The sequence below is a fragment of the Oncorhynchus gorbuscha genome, linkage group LG21 (genome assembly GCF_021184085.1).
Source record: "Oncorhynchus gorbuscha isolate QuinsamMale2020 ecotype Even-year linkage group LG21, OgorEven_v1.0, whole genome shotgun sequence".
Classification (NCBI taxonomy): domain Eukaryota; kingdom Metazoa; phylum Chordata; class Actinopteri; order Salmoniformes; family Salmonidae; genus Oncorhynchus; species Oncorhynchus gorbuscha.
The window spans coordinates 12,036,226-12,057,094 of NC_060193.1; the positions used below are offsets into that span (position 1 = coordinate 12,036,226).

Consider the following 20,869-nt stretch of genomic DNA (forward strand, 5'->3'; position numbering starts at 1 on the left):
GGCATTCTCTCAACCAGCTTCACCTGGAATGGTTTTCCAACAGTGAAGGAGTCCCCATAAATGCTGAGCACTTGGCTGCATTTTCTTCACTCTGTGGTCCAACTCATTCCAAACCATCTCGATTGGGTTGAGGTCGTGTGATTGTCGAGGCCAGGTCATCTGACGCAGCACTCATCACTCCCTTTCTTGGTCAAATAGCCCTTACACAGCCTGGAGGTGTGTTGGGTCATTGTCCAACACATGACAGTCCCACTAAGCGCAATCCAAATGGGATGGCATATTGCTGCAGAATCCTATGGTAGCCATGCTGGTTAAGTGTGCCTTGAATTATAAATAAATCACAGACGGTGCCAGCAGCAAAGCACCATCACACCTCCATGCTTCACATTGGAAACCACACGTGTGGAGATCATGCGTTCACCTACTCTGCATCTCACAAAGACACAGCGGTTGGAACCAAAAATCTCAAATTTGGACTCCTCGGACCAAAGTACAGATTTCCACTGGTCTAATGTCCGTTGCTCATGTTTCTTTGTCCAAGCAAGTCTCTTCTTATTATTGGTGTCCTTTGGTGGTGTCTCAGCAATTCGACCATGAAGGCCTGATTTCACGGCAGGTAGCCTAGTGGTTAGAGCGATGGACTAGTATCCGAAAGGTTGCAAGATCGAATCCCAGAGCTCACAAGGTAAACATCTGTCGTTCTGCCCCTAAACAAGGCAGTTAACCCACTGTTCCTAGGCCGTCATTGAAAAAAATAATGAGTTCTTAACTGACTTGCCTAGTTAAATAAAGGTACAATTAAAAAAAAAAATTCTACAGAGTCTCCTCTGTAGTTGATATTGATATGTGTCTGTTACTTGAACATTTATTTGAGCTGCAATTTCAGAGGCTGGTAACTCTAATGCACTTGTCCTCTGCTGCAGAGGAATCTGTCTTCCTTTCCTGTGGCGGTCCTCCCGAGAGCCAGTTTCATCATAGTGCTTACTGTTTTTTACAACTGTACTTGAAACTTTCCGCATTGACTGACCTTCATGTCTTAAAGTAATGATGGACTGTCGTTTCTCTTTGCTTATTTTAGTTGTTCTTCCAATAATATGGACTTAGCCCTATTTGGTGAAAGACTATCTTCTGTATATCACCCCTACCTAACTGATTGGCAATAACGCATTAAGAAGGAAATAAATTCCAGAAATTAACTTCTAACAAGGCACACCTGTTAATTGAAATGCATTCTAGGTGACTACCTCATGAAGCTGGTTGAGTGTGCAAAGCTGTCATCAAGGCAAAGGGTGGCTACTTTTAAAGAATCTCAAATATAAAATATATTTTAGTGTGTTTATTACTTTTACTGGGCTGTGTGGGTGTGTCCAAACACCTTTTATTTAATCTTTATTTAACTAGTCAAGTCAGTTAAGAACACATTCTTATTTTCAATGACGGCCTAGGAACGGTGGGTTAACTGCCTGTTCAGGGGCAGAACGACAGATTTTTACCTTGTCAGCTCAGGGGGTTGAATTTGCAACCTTCCGGTTACTAGTCCAGTGCTCTAACCACTAGGCTACCCTATATTAATAACCTAAGGCTCGTATTTCTGTGTGTTATGTTATAACTAAGTCTATGGTTTGATAGAGCAGTCAGACTGAGCAATGGTAGGCACCAGCAGGCTCATAAACATTAATTCAAACAGCACTTTCGTGTTTCAAACGTCACTCGCTCTGAAACTTGGAGTGGTTGTTCCCCTTGCTCTGCAAGGGCCACGGCTTTTGTGGAACAATCGCCGCTTCGAGGGTGGCTGTTGTCGTTGTGATCCTGGTAGGGGCGAGGAGAGGGACGGAAGCTATACTGTTACACTGGCAATACTAAAGTACCTATAAGAACATCCAATAGTCAAAGGTTAATGAAATACAAATGGTATAGAGAGAAATAGTCCTATAAACTACAAACTACAACTCAAAACTTCTTACCTGGGAAAATATGAAGACTCATGTTAAAAGGAACCACCAGCTTTCATGTGTTCTGAGCAAGGAACTTTAATGTTAGCTTTCTTACATGGCACATATTGCACTTTTACTTTCTTCTCCAACACTTTGTTTTTGCATTATTTAAACCAAATTGAACATGTTTCATTATTTATTTGAGGCGAAATTGATTTCATTGATGTATTATATTAAGTTAAAATAAGTGTTCATTCAGTATTGTTGTAATTGTCATTATTATAAATAAATAAAACAATTGTCCGATTTGAATCGGTATCGGCTTTTTTGGTCCTTCAATAATCGGCATCGGCTTTTTTGGTCCTTCAATAATCGGCATCGGCGTTGAAAAGTCATAATCGGTCGACCTCTAATGTGGACACCCCTTCAAGTTAGTGAATTTGGACATTTCAGCCACATCTGTTGCTGACAGGTGTATAAAGTCGAGGACACAGCCATGCAGTCTCCATAGACATATTGGCAGTAGAATGGCCTTATTGAAGAGCTTAGCAACTTTTAACTTGGCACTGTCATAGGATGCCACTTTTCCAACAAGTCAGTTTGTCAAAGTTCTGCCTTGCTAGAGCTGTCCTGGTCAACTGTAAGTGCTTTTATTGTAAAGTGGAAACCTCTAGGAGCAACAACTGCTCAGCCTCAGTGCTAGGTCACACAAGCTCACAGAACGGGACCGCTGAAGCGTGAAGCGTGTAAAAATCATCTGTCCTCGGTTGCATCATTCACTAGCTTTCCAAACTGCCTCTGGAACCAACGCCAGCACAATAACTGTTCGTCATGAAATGGGTTTCCATGGCCGAGCAGCAGCACACAAGCCTAAGATCACCATGTGCAATGCCAAGTCTCGGCTGTAGTAATGTAATGTTCGCCAGCATTAGAAACGTTCTCTGGAGTGATGAATCACGCTTCACCATATGGCAGTACGATGGACAAATTTGGGTTTGGTGGATACCAGGAAAACGCTATCTGCCCCAATGCATAGTGTCAACTGTAAAGTTTGGTGGTGGAGGCGTAGTTATCTGGGGCTGTTTTTCATGGTTCGGGCTAGGCCCCTTAGTTGCAGTGAAGGGAAATGCTTAAAGCTACAGCATACATTGACATTCTAGACGATTCTGTGCTTCCATTTTTGTGGCAACCGTTTGGGGATGGCCCTTTCTAGGTTTGAGCATGACGATGCCCTCGTGCAAAAAGCCAGATCAAATATTTTTATAACTAAACCAAAACAGACCACAGCCTGTTTCGAATGGGAACAAATGAGTCCTAGTGGGCAGAACAAGCAAGGAGGTGGGCAGAGCCAAGCATCAGCTAGTGCGATCCTATTAGCCCGTTCTAGCATACATCTGTATATTTCCTTTAAGGACCGCCTACTCTGTGAAATGCATGTCCAATAACACACTTTGCCTTTGCACTCCTAAACAATGTGATAAAAACATTTTTTTTTAAACTTTGACAAAAGGTAGTCTACAATACGTAGTCTAATCTGTTCATAACAGATTCTAGTTATGAAACATAACTGTATTGAGATCTAATGTTGAGGACATTTGCAGAATGTCGGCCAAAATCCATCTTTTCCCACTGCCGGCCACTGGGCTTCCTCTCAATACCATATTTGGTTGTGAATGGAAACGCCAAGCGGATGCTTCACATTTTATACATCTGGTGAAATATCTATCTCATTGTTCTATTTGTGGCGAAGTCCATACAGAAATGATTTTGTCGAGATCGGTGTTGAAGAACTTGACTGGCCTGCACAGAGCCCTAACCTCAATCCCAAAGGTGTTCAATGGGGTTAATTGGGACGCTGACTGCGAGCCAGGCCTAATCGCCCAACATCAGTGCCCAACCTCATTAATGCTCTTGTGGCTGAATGGAAGCAAGTCCCCGCAGAAATGTTCCATCATCTAGCCGTGGAAAGCCTTCCCAGAATAGTGGAGGCTGTTATTTATAGCAGCAAAGAGGGGACCAACTCCATATTAATGGCCATGATTTTGGAATGAGATGTTCAAAGAGCAGGCGTCCACATACACTGTGCACTACATGACCAAAAAGTATCACTGTTGTTTATATGTAGGGTCTATCATATTCACTTACAGCATTATCCATGAAAATATAGGCTAGCCTTCATCCATAAGTTATCCTTATGATGACTTTTTTAAATATTCACACAAAGCTTGAAAATAAACATTTATAGAGTCATTACAGAATTCGTGGATATTTATTACCACATAAATGTATCAAAATAGTTTTTAATTTTGCATTAATTCGAAAGAGGACGTCCATTTAGGTAATCGGCACCAACCTACAGTATGATAACATTAAGAACAATGGTTTTGATTTGGCCCTATTCTCTCCCCGGGGAGGGGTCTGTGTGATTGATTGAATACATAAGAGTAGTCTGTCAGTGACGTATGATCAGGGCTTGCTAATCGTGACAGCCAGGGCAGCCCCCTCGTGCCCTTTCCCTCCACCTCCCACCATCCACTTCACTTACCAAACCACAGTAACTGTCAAGTGTGTGTGCGCGTCAGACATTATAAATAGCCATATGCCTAGCTCCTCGTCTCGACGCAGTGTTGTGCTTCTTCTCTCTGAGCCGATGTTTCTATAACAGATATAGAGGCCAACGCTTTCCAGTGAAATGACTAATGGCCTGACTTGTACCTTCAGCATTTAAAGGGGCAGGCCATGTTCGGAGTTTTTGAATCGATGATATGTAACTTAAGCCTCGCCAATGAAAAATATAACCTACCAATGCCTCATGAGCTAACTGAGCTGACTTACCCCCAGCAGAACCCCAAATATAATATTGTTTTACTCCATTGATCTAAATAATAGTATTGTAAACAAACACTAGTTTCAAAACATGGTTAAAATTATAATTTTGTTCCCATGGGGCCAAGCTGTCTGCCATCTAGGACCTGTATACAAGGTGGTGTCAGAGGGCTCCAAAAATGATCAGACTCCAGTCAGGGCCTCCTGAGTGGCGCAGTGGTCTAAACTGTGCCACTAGAGATCCTGGTTAGAGTCCAGGCTGTGTTGCAGCCGACCACGACTGGGAGACACTTGGGGCGATGCACAATTGGCCCCGCGTTGTCCGGGTTAGGGGAGGGTTTGGCCGGCAGGGATGTCCTTGTCCCATTGCGCACTAGTGACTCCTGTAGTGGACCGGGCGCAGTGGTTGCTGACACGGTTGCCAGGTGTACGGTGTTTCCTCCGGCACGTTGGTGCTGCTGGCTTCCGGGTTGAGTGGGCATTGTGTCAAGAAGCGGTGCAGCTTGGTTGGTTTGTGTTTCAGAGGACCTACGGTTCACGACCTTCCCTTCTCCTGAGTCCGTACGAAAGTTGCAGCGATGAGACTACCAATTGAATAACAAAAATAATAATGTAAGAATCCAGCCACCCTCCAGCCACCCACATTGACTCGGTACCGGTACCCCCCCCCCCCCCCCCGTATATAGCCACATTATTGTCATTTTGTTACTTTATTATAATTTTTTTATTTAGTAAATATTTTCTTAACTGTGTTGGTATTAGACTTGATTTGGATTGTCTGTCCTTGCATTCATAGCTCTGTGAATCTGATAGTAGTTCTGCCTACCTTTCTCCTTTCCCTCCGCTGTTATCAAAACAAGAGGCGGGTCCATTGTTTTGTTTTTTTAAATCTCGGATTGCCCCTTTTCTCTGACATGGTCTGTTAGCTTCGTTCAGCAATATGAAACCATGTGATACTAAATATAATTGAAGTGGTCTCTACCTCTTACTGTAACTCCTTGAGATGAGTCTTAGCTGTGTGTGTGATAGTAAATCAATGTAGGCTAATTCACGAGACATTTGTAAAACATTAAAGCTTCCACTGCTGTTGTCACTCTCTGGTATACACACACACTTTCCCTTTCCATATCTCATTGTGATGGCTCAGACACACACTTTCCCTTTCCATATCTCATTGTGATGGCTCAGACACACACTTTCTCTTTCCATATCTCATTGTGATGGCTCAGACACACACTTTCTCTTTCCATATCTCATTGTGATGGCTCAGACACACACTTTCCCTTTCCATATCTCATTGTGATGGCTCAGACACACACTTTCCCTTTCCATATCTCATTGTGATGGCTCAGACACACACTTTCCCTTTCCATATCTCATTGTGATGGCTCAGACACACACTTTCCCTTTCCATATCTCATTGTGATGGCTCAGACACACACTTTCCCTTTCCATATCTCATTGTGATGGCTCAGACACACACTTTCCCTGTCCATATCTCATTGTGATGGCTCACACACACTTTCCCTGTCCATATCTCATTGTGATGGCTCAGACACACACTTTCCCTTTCCATATCTCATTGTGATGGCTCAGACACACACTTTCCCTTTCCATATCTCATTGTGATGGCTCAGACACACACTTTCCCTTTCCATATCTCATTGTGATGGCTCACACACACTTTCCCTTTCCATATCTCATTGTGATGGCTCAGACACACACTTTCCCTTTCCATATCTCATTGTGATGACTCAGACACACGTACTTTCCTTTTCATTGCATCATCGCTGCTGTTGGAAAGAGGAAAGGAAGAGCGTGCCACATTTTGTTGAATAAGCTATAGCAGTTGGTCGTAACCACTGTCTCTCTGATGAGCCAAGTACTGTACTTTCACTGTAGGCAGTGGTGTGACACTGACAGGGCAGCTTTTAGTCTGTGGAAGACCTTCTGTGACTGTCTTCAGAAGGGAATGACAATGTGGTTCTTATTTTTGGGCTAACTAACCAAGGGTGGGAACGGTCCCAATGACCTCATTCATCAATATTAAAATCTTACTTTTGTTCTCACCTCTCTCTCTCCATCTCTCGCTCTATCCTCCTTTTCTCCCTCACCACTCCCCCCTATCTCCTCCCCCTCTCCTCCTGTAGAGTCAGTCAGTGGAAGAAGTACTCCTCTGTAGAGTCATGGCCTCTGCTTCAATACCGGTCTACAACTCCTCTAATAATCCCATGGAGAACAGCTCCAGTCACAATGTAAGTGTGTTCAGTGTCTGTTTCTCTCTCGTTCTCACTCGCTCTCTTTCCCTTCTCTCTAATTTTTAGTTCTCTATCTCTGTATAGTCCTCTAACTCTCTCTCTGGTCTGTCTGTGTTTTCAGTTTTTTGTGTGGTTTGCAACATGTACAGTTGTAGTTGGAAGTTTACATACACCTTAGCCAACTACATTTAAACTCAGATTTTATTAATTCCTGACATTTAATCATAGTAAGAAATCCCTGTCTTAGGTCAGTTAGGATCACCTTTTAAGAATGTGAAATGTCAGAATAATAATAGAATGATTTATTTGTTTTTATTTCTTTCATCACATTCCCAGTGGGTCAGAAGTTTACATACACTCAGTTAATATTTGGTAGCATTGCCTTTAAATTGTTCAACTTGGGTCAAACGTTTTGGGTAGCCTTCCACAAGCTTCCCACAATAAGTTGGGGGAATTTTGGCCCATTCCTCCTGACAGAGCTGGTGTAACTGAGTCAGGTTTGTAGGCCTCCTTGCTCGCACAAGCTTTTTCAGTTCTGCCCACAAATTCTCTATGTGATTTAGGTCAGGGCTTTGTGATGGCCACTCCAATACCTTGACTTTTGTTATCCACAACTTTGGAAGTATGCTTGGGGTCATTGTCCATTTGGAAGACCCATTTGCGACCAAGCTTTAACTTCCTGACTGATGTCTTGAGAAGTTGCCTCACCCTTTTTCCTCCAAACACAACGATGGTCATTATGGCCAAACAGTTCTATTTTTGTTTCATCAGGCCAGAGAACATTTCTATGGTCTTTGTCCCCATGTGCAGTTGCAAACCGTAATCTTGTCTTTTTTTTTTATGGTGGTTTTGGAGCAGTTGCTTCTTCCTTGCTTAGCGGCCTTTCAGGTTATGTCGATATAGGACTCGTTTTACTGTGGATATAGATACTTTTGTACCTGTTTCCCCCAGCATCTTCACAAGGTCCTTTGCTGCTGTTCTGGGATTGATTTGCACTTTTCGCACCAAAGAATGTGTCTCCTTCCTGAGCGGCATGACAGCTGTGTGGTCTCATGGTGTTTATACTTGCCTACTATTGTTTGTACAGATGAACGTAGTACCTTCAGGCGTTTGGGAATTGCTCCCAAGGATGAACCAGACTTGTGGAGGTTACAATTATTTTTCTGGGATTTCTTGGCTGATTTATTTGGATTTTTCCCATGATGTCAAGCAAAGAGTCACTGAGTTTGAAGGTCGGCCTTTAAATACATCCACAGGTACACCTTCAATTGACTCAAATGATGTCAATTAGCCTATCAGAAGCTTCTAAAGCCATGACATAATTTTCTGGAATTTTCCAAGCTGTTTAAAAGCACAGTCAACTTAGTGTATGTACACTTCTGACCCCTTGGAATTGTGATACAGTGAAATAATCTGTCTGTAAAAAATTGTTGGGAAATTATTTGTGTCGTGCAGAAAGTAGATGTCCTAACCGACATGCCAAAACTACAGTTTGTTAACAAGAAATGTGTGGAGTGGTTGAAAAATGAGTTTTAATGACTCCTACCTAAGTGTATGTAAACTTCTGACTTCAACTGTAATATTTAATGTTCTGTTACTGTCTCAGCGGTTAGGCTCAGCACTAAAGATGATACCTACACATTAAAGGGCTTTTGGCAGCGCGAGGTTGATACACAGTAGCCAACCAGCAGAACTCGTGAATTCATGCTCCAGACCTGATGCTGGGGGACTGATATAGGGAGTGTGTGTGTCAAGAGCCTGACTCACAAATCCATATTCAGAGTTGTGTTCAGTGTATGTCCCTTAAGGCCTAATAACACAACACAAACACACACTCTTCTTCCCCCCTAACCTAAATGCACTACACTCGGTACAAGCTGTGTTTAACCAACCTAGTCCCAGTATGGATAGGTGCCTATGAAATGGCTAGTTAGGTTAGTCTTCTTATTCATTAATAAACCGTGCACCTTTTTAATAAACCATGTATCTGTTAATAAACCATGTATCTGTTAATAAACCATGCACTTGTTAATAAACTATGCACCTGCGCCTGGTTAGCCTCTGTCATGAATCTGTTTATTATTATTTTTTTCCTCTGACCTCCGTAGTGCTGTCCTACCCCCTGCACCGCTGAAAGATCCCATGTAGGAACTATGTCTGTGTTGCCCTGACAACCAGCATCATAAAGGCAAATGCCTGCTGCCGGAGCACTAGCATCATGTATGTCAGTTGGAAAATGTTAGGCCAGTGGTTGTCAAACCTCTCCTCGGAGACCCCCAGATTAGATTAGTTGAGTAGCCTTGAACCATCTCACCTGATTCTCCTACTCAGGAGAGGTTAGAACACCTAGGCCATCTAGGTTAGTTACGCTCAGTACAGAGACCCTCTTTCACACTCAGATTAGTCATTCTTATTGGCTTTCCAATCAGGAAGTCTCAGAGTGGTAGCCAATAAAAACAGTGCTCTCGTAGCGTTGACTGTTGAGAGTTTTCCATGCAAAACAAATGACTGTTAGGTCACAAGTGTGGCTTTGTCGAGCCCTGGGTAGGCCAGGTCTCTCTGCACTATTATGTCTCTCGTACACAAACAGTGTGGCCGGATTGGCAGCCAGTTCTCTCAGTAGGGTAACAGAGAGGTGTTGTGTGGTCAGACTGACAGAGGGATTGGCAGACAGTTCTCTCAGTAGGGTAACAGAGGGTAGTTACCCCTACTAATGGTTAGGGTTGGGTGGGAGGGTTAGTTGCCCCCACTACTGGTTAGGTTTAGGGGAGGTTTATACGTTCTGTAGTTGGACCGTTCAAGTGCCGGAGGACGTTATGAACGACTGAAACGGGCCTGGTCGTGACACAGCATAAAATGTGCCCAGAAAAACAAAAAAACATTTACTCACCCTGTGGTAGTCCAACGCCACGATCACACTGTCGCCAATAGCAACAATGACAGCATCACATCAAAGGTGATCGGCTGGTCGTGCTGAAAGGACAGTGACCGTAATACCTGTGCACTCCATTGCGCTGAAGGGGAGAGAGTTTTGGTCAAACGCACACAGACAAGGCTTTGCACACTCTTGGCATTTTCTCAACCAGCTTCACCTGGAATACCTGAAAAAGTCTTGAAGGAGTTCCCACAATGCTGAGCACTGGACCGCAGAGTGAAGGAAATGCAGCTGACTCATCCCAAACCATCTTAATTGGGTTGAGGTTGGGTGATCTGTTGCAGCATTCCATCACTCTCCTTCTTGGTCAAACAATAAAACATTTTTTTAAACTCTCCTTCATCAAATAGCCCTTACACAGCATGGAGGTGTGTTGGGTCATTGTCCTGTTGAAAAACAAATGATAAAACACTAAGTGTAAACCAGATTGGATGCCGTACCGCTGCAGAATGCTGTGGGAGCCATGCTGGTTAAGTGTGCCTTGAATTCTAAATAAATCAGTGTCACCAGCAAAGCACCAACACACCTCCTCCTCCATGCTTCACGGTGGGAACCACGCATGCGGAGAGCATCCGTTCACCTACTCGGCATCTCACAAAGACACGGCGGTTGGAACCAAAAATCGCAAATGTGGACTCCTCAGACAAAAGAACATATTTCCAAAGGTCTATTGCTCATTTCTTGGCCCAAGCAAATCTCTTATTTTATTGGTGTCTTTTTTTAGAAGTGGTTTGTTGGAGCAATTTGACCATGAAGGCCTGATTTAACACAGTCTCTGAGCAGTTGGTGTCTGTTACTTCAACTCTGTGAAGCATTTATTTGGGCTGCAATCTGAAGTGCAGTTAATGCTACTCAACTTTGCAGCATACCACCCCTACCTTGTCACAACACAACTGATTGACTGAAATGCATTAAGAAGGGGGAAGAAAGTCCACAAATTAACTTTTAACAAGACACCTGTTAATTGAAATGCATTCCAGGTTACTAACTCATGAAGCTGGTTGAGAGAATTCCAGGAGTCTGCAAAGCTGTCAAAGGCAAAGGGTGTCTATTTTGAAGAAACTCGAATAAAAAATACATTTTCATTTCCACTTCCATTTCATTTTTTTTGGGGGTTACTATATGATTCCATATGTGCTATTTCAGAGTTTTGATGTCTTCACTATAATTCTACAATGTAGCAAATAGTAAAAATAAGTAACCCTTGAATGAGTAGTTGTTCTAAACCTTTTGACTGGTGCTAATTATATAGGCTACATCTCTGTAGTGAACAGACCAGTTCTACTGATGTCTGACACCCCTCATCATCTCCAGAGAAATACACTGAGGACAAAACCACTGAGAACATGTTGCTATGACGCCAATGCTTCCCACAGTTGTGTCAAGTTGGCTGGATGTCCTTTGGGTGGTGAACCATTCTTGATGTGCACGGGAAACTGTTGAGCGCTATAATCCCAGCAGCTTTGCAGTTCTTGACCCAAACCGGTGCGCCTGGCACCTACTACCATATCCTGTTCAAATGCACTTAACACATACACAATCTGTGTCTCCAGTTGTCTCAAAGCTTAAAAATCCTTCTTTAACTGGTCTCCTCCCCTTCACCTTTAACCTGGTCTCCTCCCCTTCATCTTTAACCTGGTCTCCTCCCCTTCATCTTTAACCTGGTCTCCTCCCCTTCATCTTTAACCTGGTCTCCTCCCCTTCATCTTTAACCTGGTCTCCTACCCTTCATCTTTAACCTGGTCTCCTCCCCTTCATCTTTAACCTGGTCTCCTCCCCTTCATCTTTAACCTGGTCTCCTCCTCTTCATCTTTAACCTGGTCTCCTACCCTTCAGCTTTAACCTGGTCTCCTACCCTTCATCTTTAACCTGGTCTCCTACCCTTCATCTTTAACCTGGTCTCCTACCCTTCATCTTTAACCTGGTCTCCTCCCCTTCATTTTTAACCCGGTCTCCTCCCCTTCATCTTTAACCCGGTCTCCTCCCCTTCATCTTTAACCCGGTCTCCTCCCCTTCGCCTTTAACCCGGTCTCCTCCCCTTCGCCTTTAACCCGGTCTCCTCCCCTTCGCCTTTAACCCGGTCTCCTCCCCTTCGCCTTTAACCCGGTCTCCTCCCCTTCGCCTTTAACCCGGTCTCCTCCCCTTCGCCTTTAACCCGGTCTCCTCCCCTTCACCTACACTGCTTTTGAAGTGTATTTAACAAGTGATCTCAATAAGTGATCATAGACGCGTCATGGGAAGAGCAGGTGTCTTTAATGTTGTGTGGATTACATGGTGTAATTTCAAGCAATGTTCCCTCTTAGGCAGGACTGCCGCACAGAAGAAATGCCTCGCAGAGACACAAGCCATTTGAACGTCACAGAGTTCTCGCTAACTAGATGATGTTGATTCGATCACATATAAAAACATTTATCAGCCCTTTTTCAATGCAACAAACCAAAACAAATGTACCTTTGCAAGATTTGAGTCTGTGATTTTGTTGTAGGCAGAGCACCACAATGAGCTGTCTTTCAATCACCTGGGAGTGAAGGTGCTTTTCAGATCAGAGCGCAGGTACATGTACAGCAGGTGTACAGGTACATGCAGGTACATGTTGGTGAGTTATTAGCCCAGTTCTGGGGATGTTACTGCGTCCTACAAGAGCACACAACGTGTAGGCTACATTTCCAGCTGTCTTTTAAAAAGCCAGTCAGGTAAAAAAAAGCTTATGCCTTAATTAACGGGGCAGTGTTGTATTTTGAGGCTTGAATATGTAAATAAGCCAGTAGTCAGAGCGGTAGCCTACAGTGTCTAATTATGTGTGGTAATACTAATACATGGTGTTTTGTCAAGTGTTTTCTGGCATTTATTATTTCACCTATTTATTTCACCAGGTAGGTCAGTTGAGAACAAGTTCTCATTTACAACTGCGACCTGGCCAAGAAAACTGGTCCTTCTGTAGCTCAGTTGGTAGAGCATGGCGCTTGTAACGCCAGGGTAGTGGGTTCGATCCCCGGGACCACCCATACGTAGAATGTATGCACACATGACTGTAAGTCGCTTTGGATAAAAGCGTCTGCTAAATGGCATATATATATATATATAAAACGCAAAGCAGTGTGACAGACAACAACAACAACAACAGAGTTACACATGGAATAAACAAATGTACAGTCAATAACACAATAGAAAAATCTCTATACAGTGTGTGCAAATACATGCAGGCAAATACAATCATACAATGCAATTGACAGTCCCCTATTTGGTCCAAATCTTTAGTCCTGCACTGAACACCACATATAGGCTACTGTAGTCTATATCATAGACACCGAAAGCTATTTCCATGTGGAAATATTCTGGGATTTGCTCCATTGGTTTTGTTGGTAGACCTACATTATGCTCCAATAGCCACAACATCCTATTGGCTACCGTCTAAAACTAATGTTTTCACTAGCTTCAAATTTCCACTCACGACCTAAACATTTGCTCAGTTTCCCCCCCCAAAAAAATGTTTTAGGGGGGGGGCAACATTTCATTACAAGTGCTTGTAATATTGACCTTTTCTTTTTTTTTTACAAAGGAAAGTGGAAAGGAATAGCAGTAATTGTGTACACGTCTACAGTCATGTCAGACACAGACAGAGTCAGGTATTTCTGTCATATTAATACCCCTCTGTTGCTCTGCAGGCGTCCAGAGAGAGTCTGAAAATGGAGCCCCTGGCAGACTGCAGCTTACTGCCCGGAGAGGAGAGGATCATAGGTGTGTTCTTCTAACCCAGTCATTTTTGTTGTTGTTTTCATCTTGGGGCACTAGTACCCTTGGGGGTACATGATCTATCCACAATGGATACTTATTCTAAGACTGTTGGACACTGGGAGTCTGTTCTCGGCTTCCTATTCTATTAGTATTAGTAAGGTACAGAGAAATGTTAGTATACGTTCGGTCTGATAGCCTTCCTTCAGACTCGAGGCCCTTTCTAAAGGGAACTGTGTTTAACTCTGTTGGAGAGATCTTAGAATGACTTGGTTTCACTTCTGTTGTGATTTGTTTTTTCATATTTGAATCTGATCTGTGTTCTGTTTAGTATTTGAATCTGATCTGTGTTCTGTTAGTATTTGAATCTGATCTGTGTTCGGTTAGTATTTGAATCTGATCTGTGTTCGGTTAGTATTTGAATCTGATCTGTGTTCTGGTTAGTATGTGAATCTGATCTGTGTTCTGGTTAGTATGTGAATCTGATCTGTGTTCTGGTTAGTATGTGAATCTGATCTGTGTTCTGTTAGTATTTGAATCTGATCTGTGTTCTGTTAGTATTTGAATCTAATCTGTGTTCTGTTAGTATGTTGACAGTAAATATAACGAGAGAAACCATGTTGGTTTTGTCACAGGAGAGACTAAATATAGAACCTCTCCAACCAAGTCAGCTTGAATTGTTAGTAGTCTCTCGCACGCTCTCTTTTTCTCTTTCTCTCTGTCTCTCTGTCTCTCTCTCTCTGTCTCTCTGTCTCTCTGTCTCTCTCTCTCTCTCTCTCTCTCTGTCTCTCTCTCTCTCTCTCTCTCTCTGTGTGTGTGGAGTCATTTCTGGTAGCTATAGCTTGGAGAATTAAGAAGAAAAGAAGTGAGAGTAGGAGAATGATAGGAAGTTTTCTGGAAAGCACAGACCGGTTTAGTGCAGCTTTTGTCTTGCTGTTAGTGTTGTATTGTGGTTCATGTTTGGTTACAATATGGGTCATTGTCAACATGGCTTGTTCAGTGGGAGTGGATGGTGGAAATGGGTGTGTATCTAGTAGGTCATTTCCCGTCCCTCTCGCTCTCTTTCTCTCTCGTTCACCCTCTCTCTCATTCACCCTCTCCCGTTCACCCTCTCTCGCGCTCTCTTTCTCTCTCTTCCTCTCGCTCTCATTCACCCTCTCTCATTCTCCCTCTCCCGTTCACCCTCTCTCGCGCTCTCTCTCTCTCTTCCTCTCTTTCTCTCTCTTCCTCTCTCTCTCTCTCTCTCTCTCTTCCTCTCTCTCTCTCTCTTCCTCTTTCTCTCTCGTTCACCCTCTCTCCCGTTCACCCTCTCCCGTTCACCCTCTCTCGCGCTCTCTTTCTCTCTCGTTCACCCTCTCTCCCGTTCACCCTCTCTCTCTCTTCCTCTCTCTCTCTCCAGACAAAGACATCATCTATATCTGTCCATTCAGTGGAGCTCTGAAAGGCAAAGTCTTCATCACTAACTACAGACTCTACTTCAGGAGTGCAGACGCAGTGAGTGACACACACACATTCTAGAGGGGTGATCTACTCCTCCACATCTGTGGCGGTGGTTGGGGCAGACAGATTGAAGTCAGCAGAATTCCCAGTCAGTCTAAATCACATGTCTGCTTTAGAAGTATAGAGCCATGCTTGCTCCTTGGTGTCAAAGACCTGTTTGATCTAAAGGCTAGCCCTAGCTGGATGTGGCATTAAAACACTATATTACAGTGTATATGGTGGTCTTATATGATTGAAGGAGTCCTAATGAAGTAGACCAAGATCTATGACAGATGGGCAACACCCACACATCACTGATCTGCATTGAGCTTGTTATAGCACCCTACTATATGTGTACTGAACAGGAGTTGGCAGTTGTTGGAATAGGGGATGAAAAGACAGCAAGAGGGGTATGGAGGGGATGAAAAGACAGCAAGAGGGGTATGGAGGAGAGGAAGAAAGGAAGAGGGGTATGGAGGAGAGGAAGAAAGGAAGAGGGGTATGGAGGAGAGGAAGAAAGGAAGAGGGGTATGGAGGAGAGGAAGAAAGGAAGAGGGGTATGGAGGAAGAGGAAGAAAAGGGAAGAGGGGTATGGAGGAGAGGAAGAAAGGAAGAGGGGTATGGAGGAGAGGAAGAAAGGAAGAGGGGTATGGAGGAGAGGAAGAAAGGAAGAGGGGTATGGAGGAGAGGAAGAAAGGAAGAGGGGTATGGAGGAGAGGAAGAAAGGAAGAGGGGTATGGAGGAGAGGAAGAAAGGAAGAGGGGTATGGAGGAGAGGAAGAAAGGAGAAGAAAGGAAGAGGGGTATGGAGGAGAGGAAGAAAGGAAGAGGGGTATGGAGGAGAGGAAGAAAGGAAGAGGGGTATGGAGGAGAGGAAGAAAGGAAGAGGGGTATGGAGGAGAGGAAGAAAGGAAGAGGGGTATGGAGGAGAGGAGAGGAAGAAAGGAAGAGGGGTATGGAGGAGAGGAAGAAAGGAAGAGGGGTATGGAGGAGAGGAAGAAAGGAAGAGGGGTATGGAGGAGAGGAAGAAAGGAAGAGGGGTATGGAGGAGAGGAAGAAAGGAAGAGGGGTATGGAGGAGAGGAAGAAAGGAAGAGGGGTATGGAGGAGAGGAAGAAAGGAAGAGGGGTATGGAGGAGAGGAGAGAAGAAAGGAAGAGGGGTATGGAGGAGAGGAAGAAAGGAAGAGGGGTATGGAGGAAGAGGAAGAAAGGAAGAGGGGTATGGAGGAGAGGAAGAAAGGAAGAGGGGTATGGAGGAGAGGAAGAAAGGAAGAGGGGTATGGAGGAGAGGAGAGGAAGAAAGGAAGAGGGGTATGGAGGAGAGGAGAGGAAGAAAGGAAGAGGGGTATGGAGGAGAGGAGAGGAAGAAAGGAAGAGGGGTATGGAGGAGAGGAGAGGAAGAAAGGAAGAGGGGTATGGAGGAGAGGAGAGGAAGAAAGGAAGAGGGGTATGGAGGAGAGGAGAGGAAGAAAGGAAGAGGGGTATGGAGGAGAGGAGAGGAAGAAAGGAAGAGGGGTATGGAGGAGAGGAAGAAAGGAAGGAAGAGGGATATGGAGGACAGGAAGAAAGGAAGCAATGTTTGAGGACCACTTGCAAGGTGAGGGGGAGAGACGGTCCACCTCAACTTGCTTAATCAAGTGTTACGTGTTGGTGGGTATAATGGTTACATTCTTAAATAAAGCAATATGGCTGTCGCCCCCCCTCCCCTGTGTATTTTTCCAAATACTGTAACACCCTATGTGTTCTAATCAACTGTATGTGCTGAGCTTGTCTGATGCTTTAAGCCCAACTGTATGTGCTGAGCTTGTCTGATGCTTTAAGCCCAACTGTATGTGCTGAGCTTGTCTGATGCTTTAAGCCCAACTGTATGTTCACATCTATACCTTTGCGTACAGGCCAGGTAGACTACTTCAGGCCTACTTCAATGTGGAATCATGTGTGTGTCCTTATAAACATCGACAGGAGCGCTCCAAATAAAAGACAATGAATAAATTGACGACTGGTAAAATGGAATGAACAAAACCTTGTTTCTCACAAGTGTAGCATAGGTTGAACTCCGACAATGACAACCGTAATCTACTATATTAATAAAATATTGAATGCGTTAACATAAACACTGTAGATTAGAAATGATGTGAATTAACATTAACTGTGCTAGTGGTGATATGGGAATTGATAGACACTAACAATCAAAGGACAAACAATTCACACCATTAAGTTATGAAACAATGAATGTGCACAAATTGGCGGGAGAGAGCGCATTCTGGAGAAAGACCTGCCTTGTGCATCTTACTATTCCCCCTTTTATCTCCATTTCATGGCATCCAATTGCTAGTTAGTCTCGTCGCATCGCTGCATCTCCCGTACGGACTCGGGAGAGGCGAAGGTCGAGAGCCGTGCGTCATTCCGAAACTCGACCCAACCAAGCCGCACTGCTTCTTGACACAATGCCCGCTTAACCCGGACGCCGGCCACACCAATGTGTTGGAGGAAACACCGTACACCTGGTGACCGTGTCAACGTGCATGTGCCCGGCCCACCACAAGAGTCGTTAGAGCCCGATGGGACAAGGACATCCTTGCCGGACAAACCCTCCCCTAACCCTGGCGATGCTGGGACAATGGTGCGCAGCCCTGTGGGTCTCCTGTTTGGGGGCCGGCTGAGACCGCCTGGACTCTATCCAGGATCTCTAGTGGCAACTGCGATGCAGAGCCTTAGGCCGCTGTGCCACTCGGGAGGCCCCCACAAACCCCCCTTAACTCCCCATTTAACATTTATACCCAAGACACACTATAGGCCTAAGGAATACTCTCTCAAACTGTGTCTGGTCCAATGCAGTAGCCGTTTATGGAAAACTATGAAATAGTTTAGGAAAATGCCATTCTGAATTGCTTGGCATGCCAAGGTAAATACCCTCGCATCACGTGTGATTTTATGTTGCCTATGCCTGTCTTAGACTGATGGACTGTGCCATTCCTGCGGCTTCCACAATGGACTCGTCCACTGAGACTGGCACGAATAAGATCAATTTGCGACTGCTTCACGAAAAAATAAATCTGTCGACCAAACAATCAACAAAATGGAGTCAGCCCTATACTCCAGGTCAGCATTTCCTAAACTCGGTGCACATTTTGTTTTTTTTTACCCCAGCACTACACAGCTGATTCAAATAATCAAAGCTTGATGATGAGTTGGTTATTTGAATCAGCTGTGTAGTGCTGGGGCAAAATCCAGAACGTGCTCCAAGGCGGGGCCCCGGACTGAGTTGGGGAAACCCTGCTCTAGGTGTAATCCACTTGTAGATTCACTCTTCAGACAACAGACGTTCATCTCCAACACAAAAACGAAGGGGAACCCCATATCCCTTTCTCTCTTCTTTCTCTCATCTCTTTCTTTAATCTGTCTCTTTCTCTCATGGCACCACTAGTGTTTTGAACAGTCAATTCAATTGGAGAGGTATGAGGGCGTTGGGGAGATGGAGAAAGAGAGAAGACAGGATAGTTATGGAGAAGAGAGGGATAGTTATGGAGAAGACAGGGATATTTATGGAGGAGAAGAGGGGGATAGTTATGGAGAAGACAGGGATAGTTATGGAGGAGAAGACAGGGATAGTTATGGAGGAGAAGACAGGGATAGTTATGGAGGAGAAGACAGGGATAGTTATGGAGGAGAAGACAGGGATAGTTATGGAGGAGAAGACAGGGATAGTTATGGAGGAGAAGACAGGGATAGTTATGGAGGAGAAGACAGGGATAGTTATGGAGGAGAAGACAGGGATAGTTATGGAGGAGAAGACAGGGATAGTTATGGAGGAGAAGACAGGGATAGTTATGGAGGAGAAGACAGGGATAGTTATGGAGGAGAAGACAGGGATAGTTATGGAGGAGGAGGGGGATAGTTATGGAGGAGGAGGGGGATAGTTATGGAGGTGGAGGGGGATAGTTATGGAGGTGGAGGGGGATAGTTATGGAGGTGGAGGGGGATAGTTATGGAGGTGGAGGGGGATAGTTATGGAGGTGGAGGGGGATAGTTATGGAGGTGGAGGGGATAGTTATGGAGGTGGAGGGGGATAGTTATGGAGGTGGAGGGGGATAGTTGGAGGTGGAGGGGGATAGTTGTGGAGGTGGAGGGGGATAGTTGTGGAGGTGGAGGGGGATAGTTGTGGAGGTGGAGGGGGATAGTTGTGGAGGTGGAGGGGGATAGTTGTGGAGGTGGAGGGGGATAGTTGTGGAGGTGGAGGGGGATAGTTGTGGAGGTGGAGGGGGATAGTTGTGGAGGTGGAGGGGGATAGTTGTGGAGGTGGAGGGGGATAGTTGTGGAGGTGGAGGGGGATAGTTGTGGAGGTGGAGGGGATAGTTGTGGAGGTGGAGGGGGATAGTTGTGGAGGAGGGGGATAGTTGTGGAGGAGGGGGAGGACAGTTGTGGAGGAGGAGGGGGATCTTTGTGGAGGAGAAGAGGGGGATGGTTATGGAGGAGAAGAGGGGGAGTGGTTATGGAGGAGAAGAGGGGGGATCTTTGTGGGTGGAGGATAAGAGGGGGATGGTTGTGGAGGAGAAGGGGGGTCTTTGTGGAGGAGAAGGGGGGAGGATCGTTGTGGGTGGAGGATAAGAGGGGGAGGATCTTTGTGGGTGGAGGATAAGAGGGGAGGATCTTTGTGGGTGGAGGATAAGAGGGGGATGGTTGTGGAGGAGAAGAGGGGGATGGTTGTGGAGGAGAAGGGGGGTCTTTGTGGAGGAGAAGATAATAATAATAATAATAAGATGGGAGGATAGTTGTGGAGGAGAAGAGGGGAGGATCATTGTGGAGGAGAAGAGGGGGATCTTTGTGGAGGAGAAGATGGGGAGGATAGTTGTGGAGGAGAAGATGGGGAGGATAGTTGTGGAGGAGAAGAGAGGGGGTGGTTGTGGAGGAGAAGAGGGGGATGGTTGTGGAGGAGAAGAGGGGGATGGTTGTGGAGGAGAAGAGGGGGGTAGTTGTGGAGGAGAAGAGGGGGGTGGTTGTGGAGGAGAAGAGGGGGGTGGTTGTGGAGGAGAAGAGGGGGGAGTTGTGGAGGAGAAGAGGGGGAGGATAGTTGTGGAGAGGATGGATAGTTAAATAATCTTAGATGTAGCAGAAATGCAGGACCCAAGGTTTGCTTTATCAGACCATCAGTCAGGCTGAGAGGTGTATGTGTTATTGACTGTGTGTGTGTCAGTGATTGAGTACGTTATTACAGGGATACAGCAGCAGAAGCAAGGCTCTTTATTCCAGTCTCTGTCCTAAATAGCTCCCTATTCCCTATATAGTACGCCTCTTTTGACCAGGGACCATAGGGCTCACAGGGCTCTGGTCAAAAGTAGTGAATAGGGAGCGATTTGGGATGTAGACTCCACTCTCTGTAATGCAACACCTGACAACACGTTAACAATATGCTGACCTCACACATTTTAACACACACACACCATCTACTCTGGTGGCTTAGCCAGCAGCATACCACCCTGCATCCCACTACTGGCTTGCCTCTGAAGCTAAGCAGAGTTGGTCCTGGTCAGTCCCTGGATGGGAGTCCAGATGGTGTTGGAGGGCCAGTAGGAGGCACCCTTTTCTCTGGTCTTAAAAAATAACCCAATGCACCAGGGCAGTGATTGGGGACATTGCCCTGTGTAGGGGGTTGTCTTTCAGATGGGACGTTAAATGGACTCTGTGTGGTCACTAAAGATCCCATGG

At 45.0% G+C, this 20,869-nt stretch overlaps 1 protein-coding gene across 1 annotated transcript in view; it reads left to right on the forward strand.

The window, feature by feature from the left end:
- Positions 1–20,869, forward strand: part of LOC124007894 (myotubularin-like) — a 77,300-nt gene that overhangs the window by 14,990 nt on the left and 41,441 nt on the right. Inside the window, exons 2-4 of the mRNA XM_046318742.1 lie at positions 6,911–7,015; positions 13,619–13,691; positions 15,085–15,179. Of these exons, the coding sequence (XP_046174698.1) occupies positions 6,947–7,015; positions 13,619–13,691; positions 15,085–15,179 (237 nt within the window). The 5' untranslated portion in view covers positions 6,911–6,946. The remainder of the gene's footprint in view (positions 1–6,910; positions 7,016–13,618; positions 13,692–15,084; positions 15,180–20,869) is intronic.